The 5,478-nt window shown below is 34.1% G+C and overlaps 1 protein-coding gene across 1 annotated transcript; it reads right to left on the bottom strand.

Annotated features, from left to right (window-relative positions):
- Window positions 1–674: 674 nt before the first annotated feature.
- On the bottom strand, window positions 675–956 carry LOC102754547 (60S ribosomal protein L37a-like). Its single transcript, XM_015566223.1, has one exon. It carries the CDS (start codon window positions 954–956, stop codon window positions 675–677), a length of 282 nt encoding a protein of 93 aa, XP_015421709.1.
- Window positions 957–5,478: the final 4,522 nt, after the last annotated feature.

Genomic DNA, 5,478 nt, shown 5'->3' with positions numbered 1-5,478 from the left:
TCTGAATAGGCATCATTGAAAGCTATCACAAATAAAGCCATCTTGTGTTTTGGGTGGCATATTTAAAGCTGTGCATATAATCAAGGGGACTACAAAACTGACTCAAACAAAATACATATAAAACTTAAACAGAATGCTAAATTAGAAGGCATGTTCTAAAATTAGGAAAGTAGCAAAAAGTATAAGTTAATGGGTAGCATAAAGTATTCAAATCAAATTAGATAATTGCCTGTATGGAGTGCATTTAGAAGTTAAGTGGAAATATGCTAATTTAAATTGGCATTTAAAATAAAGAGGCATTTTCTTAATATCTGGAACATTTTTTTCTAATAAGTGAAGTCATGGAAACTTAGGGTAGATTCAGAGTCAAAGGCTAACTATAAGTAACCTTTAGTATAATGGCGGTACACACCTCTTTCTGTAAGTCGTGATGGCATTTTTTCTTTGTCTACAAATGTTCATTTGATCCTGCCTCTTGCTATTAATATCCTATTAATACTTGCAAAAGATCTTTTCCTAGCAGGTTTTAGACAATTTCAGTTAAATTCTGTCACATCTTTGATCATGTAAAGAAAACATGCCCAGTTACAAGCAGACTTAACATTTTTCTTAAGGCACATTCTTCTTCTGTTTTGTTGTTGTTTTGTTATGTAAATTAACCCATTTATTATAGGTTAGCAATGTTTCAAATTGTGGAGCTTCTCTTGGTCCTTCAGCCTGCTGATGGCAGACTTTACTGTGATGGCAGAAGTGGTGTTGTGGGTCCAGCACCACCAGCCAGTTTTCATGCAGAAACCACAGTGCCTGATCCCCACAACTCCTGTCTTCACCTTGGTTTTGCTACACAAGAAGCAAGTGTACTTTGCATGCTGGCTGATTTCAATTTTCCTGAGGGAGGCGCCATGACTAGTCCTGTGTTTACTGGTAATTCCAATCTTTTTGGTGCATTTAGCCATGTTGCCGGAAACTATTCTCTACAAAATATAGAAAATACATTGTATTTTCTTCATTGTGCACAAGGGTAATATTATAGTGCCACATGAAATGGCTCCAAACATTCATAGAACTTCTTTCTACCTAAGTGGAGTAGTATTCTGTTCTGCTCAGAGATTCTAATTGGCTTAAACCAAGTAAAAAAAGAAAAAACAAGACAATGAATTACTTGGAGAGAGGAGAATGTCAAATATATTTTGACAACAGAGAAATAGACTAAAGCCACATTTTGAGTTAACACAAAAGGAAATTTCATAACTCCTCTTTCAGAAGAATAAATTCTCATTTTAATATTTTGGAGACATCCATTTAAAATATATCTGGCTATAAATTATTTATATAATCTCTCTTACCATCCCTTTAAAATGATTATAATGAATAAGTTAAATGTTAAAATATGTAGTAACAGATAATTAAAACAAAAGTTAAGTGGAACACTTTCCCTAGTTTATAGCCTTCTAATTACTTACCACTGAATATAAAATAAATCCCAGCTTCAAATAGAGATAACAATGCCATTTAAAACCAGGTTCCCATTTCATCCTTGATCCTCAACTCATGAAACTTTCCTTCATTTACTAATTCATTAACTCATTCTCACCCCCCAGCCCTTTACAATACTTTCTCCTCTGCCTGGGGGACTGGTTTTCTATTCCTTGACATGTTTGGCTTTAAAAAAATTGAATCTTAGAATAATATTGAACTTCTTAAGAAGCATTTTGTAAACATTCTGTTTTACTTAGGCATAGTAAGTACTGCATTCTTTTTTCTCTCTGCAAAGACATGTGTCTTTAATGTCTGTGTTTTGTTTTTTTGTTTTTTCAAATGTTGCAGACCTTTGGGGCAATATTGCCATAAAATGAGTTTTCTTGGGTCACAATCAATAGCTAACACAACATTTTTTTAAAACTCAATTTACTGCCAGTATTTTAAAAGAAGTAAATTTCAAATAATTATCCTGATTTCCTACTTTATTACCCCCCCCCCCGTCTCCCCACCCGTTCCCCCAACCCCCGCCGCCAAATAAACCTCTCAAACCTCTGGCCTTGCACTTCTCATAAACCCACTGGAAAGCATTGAATAGCAACAACATCTATGAAGGAGCTGGTGCCTTCCAATTCATAATAGATCTTCCACTTTTCTTATATTTCTAAAATCGTCAACTTCACTCCTTTCTGGCCTCTTTGTCTGAATAAGGACTTGCACATTTCACTTTTAGTTTACCCATTTGTTGTTTGTGTCACCATGATCTCCTTGAAGGCAAAAAAAGCATCTGTTCTTTTTCATCAATGTAATACTACAGTTTATTCAGTGTCTTGTATACCATGGCTTGCATTCACTCCATAAACGTAGTCAGTGAACAAGTTAATGATGGAATTAATATTCTGCCAAAATCTAAGAATAATTTGCACTGAATTCTAGGCTGATAGAACCAGAATTAAAAAACTCATGATTAAAGTGTATTATTCTGATAAAAACTAGTCAAACTTGCCCTCTAAAGATATTTAGAAATATTATTAATCCTTTTCCAAGCTATACTCTTCCTCTTCTCTTGACTGTAAATGCCTTTTTAAAACAACAACAACAACAAAATTTCCTATCCTTTCCTTTAGTTTATAATCTCTCTCTCTCTCTCTTCTCTCTCTCTCTCTCTCTCTCTCTCTCTCTCTCTCTCTCTCTCTCTCTCTCTCTCTCCAGAATTCCTTTATGCTGCTTCCAACTTTACTCCCAGCAGTATTTTTCTTCTATCTCTTCAGATTGTTAGGAAACTAGATTTCCTATTTTTTTTTTAAAAAAAAGAGATTGAGCCCTAACCAGTTTGGCTCAGTGGATAGAGTGTTGGCCTATGGACTGAAGGATCCCAGGTTCGATTCCGGTCAAGGACATGTACCTTGGTTGTGGGCACATCCCCAGTAGGGGGTGTGCAGGAGGCAGCTGATTGATGTTTCTCTCTCATTGATGTTTCTAACTCTCTATCCTTCTCCCTTGCTCTCTGTAAAAAATCAATAAATATATTTTAAAAAATAGATTGAGTTCAACCTATGAGACATGAAAAATCAGTTAGAAAATTTCCACCTAAATTACCCTACATTGCAGAACTACATATGAAGTTGCCCACACAAAAAGTGGCACCAAGATCAACCTACATCACTGGCTCTTGATAAAGCCAAGCTGGACTGGATGCATTTCTCTTAATTCAAGGAGAAGATAGAAATATCAAATAAAATATTTTTATTCATGCAACAAATATTGAATTAGCATCTACTATGTGCCAGGCACTATCATATGCATTTTTGAAGCAAAGGTGAACAAGAAATCCATATACTTTGCTCTTATGAATCTTAAACACCTGTAAGTGCTTATGAAAACTTATAATGAGAGATGTGACATGCTATCCTTAAGCCCAATTTCAGGAAGAGCATAAATATGGACATGATATGAACATGATTAAAGTAGATGCTCCAAAAAAATGCCACTGATTTTTTTTTTAATATTCAACATGGTACTAGAAGACACAGATATCTCTAATGACAGTAGCAAAAACTAATAAGGAAATGTAGTCAGTACATTACGGAAAAACAAAAAATAGCAAAAAACATAATGATAATAATAATGATAATGTAACTGATTGGAGAGTAATTTAAAGACAGTAAGTAACACACTTGGAACTATAGGTATAATGGAGGATCGATCTGGAAAACAAAATGAAAATTGAAGAGACTGGAGGTCTGGAGATCAGTCCAGGTGCAATTCGTGGAACCTGGATAAGAATGAATGAAGATAGAGATGATATTATTGAAGAACCAGAGAGGGGTACTGATTCATGTTGGAAGAAGAAAATGTGCAGATGAAAAGGCATCGAGACACAATGAATCTAAGGCTTCCCGTTTGAAGATGAAGTGACTGGAGATGCCATTACCTGAGATGGAGATCAGCACAAAGGAGGGTGGTAGCAAAGAATTATTGGCATCTCCCCCCCTCCACACACACGCACGATTTACATATAGAATGGATTTGGGGCTCATCATTCTGTCTATCTAGTTGGAAAATGCAGTTCTAAAACTCAAGAGAGAAATATAAGTTATACCAGGAAGATAAAAATTTTAGTTATTCTTCATAAAATACGATTGGATAAATAGAGGAAACATGCTGAGAAAGATTAAAATGAGAACCTTTGTTCCTAAAATGTTGTTTTCCATAACAGACTACAATTCAATTTTTTTGCATAGTTAAGTGGATCACCATTATCCTGACTTTATGTATCTCCCCAGTCTTATTCCCCATCAGTCACTGCCAATCCGTTTTCAATTTCCATATTTCTACACATGCCCTCTGTTTCATGGCTTTTTGTCTGTCATTATGATTTTCTTTCAGCCTGGGATGATTTATCTCTACTGTATCTCTGTGACCTATGATTAAGCCTTTAATTTTAACTCATATATAGTAGTTCCTGCAGAAAGATTTTCCCAAGCTACTGGATTAGATCAAGGTCTGTTCATCAATATCCCAGTAGTACCTGTGATTAGTTTTTCTCTCAGCATCTATCAAGATACATTCACAGTATATAAATATAAGAATGTAGTATTCATTGTTTTGCCATCAGTAATTACTATATTACCTGGTATGTGTAAGATACTCAAATGCCTCCTAAATTTCACTTTAGAAGAAAATAATGAGAGTGACAATGTTTAGTATGCATGGATACATCTGAGCAGATTACCAATTAATTCGCTTTCATTACAGAGAATTTGAAGTGTACAGAGAAGCATAAAGTGTGAATCACTTGTCAATCCTCCTCCCAGAGCAGATGACTGTCAATGACTCTATATATGCAGGCATTTTGCTCCCCACACATTCATGTACATACAAATATTATTAAATTAAGACAATGTTATGTCATTTGCTTTAAAAATTCTTCTCTTATGTTGCAATATGTCATACATGCTTCTTCCACAAAATAAGTTATAACTAACATTGCACGACACTACAATATAATGTCATATTTTATTTAGCCAAGCACTTCTTCGTCTTATTTAAAGTTAATTAAACAAATTTGTTTTATTATTATTATTACTAAGAATTCTGGATGAACAGCCTCAAATTTAAAATTCATAAATATAACTGTGATAATTTAATAAGTTGATACAGGAGTGCCATGTTCAATTAGAATGCACATTTTAAGGCTTAATATATCTTGAAAATTACTCACCTGCAGAGAGGTCCCAATTTAGACTATCTGCAGCACTGCATGAAAATACAAATAGATGTATGTATTCCTGTCCTCTGCAAATATAGATTTTGTTTTATTATTTGCCTCATCTTATGGACAAGGTGTGACATCTAATAGCATCAATTTAATAATTTTGTTGATTGTCAGAGCAATGGAATACCTTAAAATAGTCTATTTGATTTGGAAATTTGTATACTTTTGACCATTTTCTACAAGAGTTTATAAACTTATACTTTTATAAGATATCTATATAA

This window comes from Myotis davidii, unplaced genomic scaffold (assembly GCF_000327345.1).
Source record: "Myotis davidii unplaced genomic scaffold, ASM32734v1 scaffold440, whole genome shotgun sequence".
NCBI lineage: Eukaryota > Metazoa > Chordata > Mammalia > Chiroptera > Vespertilionidae > Myotis > Myotis davidii.
This window is presented reverse-complemented; position numbering and strand designations above follow the sequence as displayed.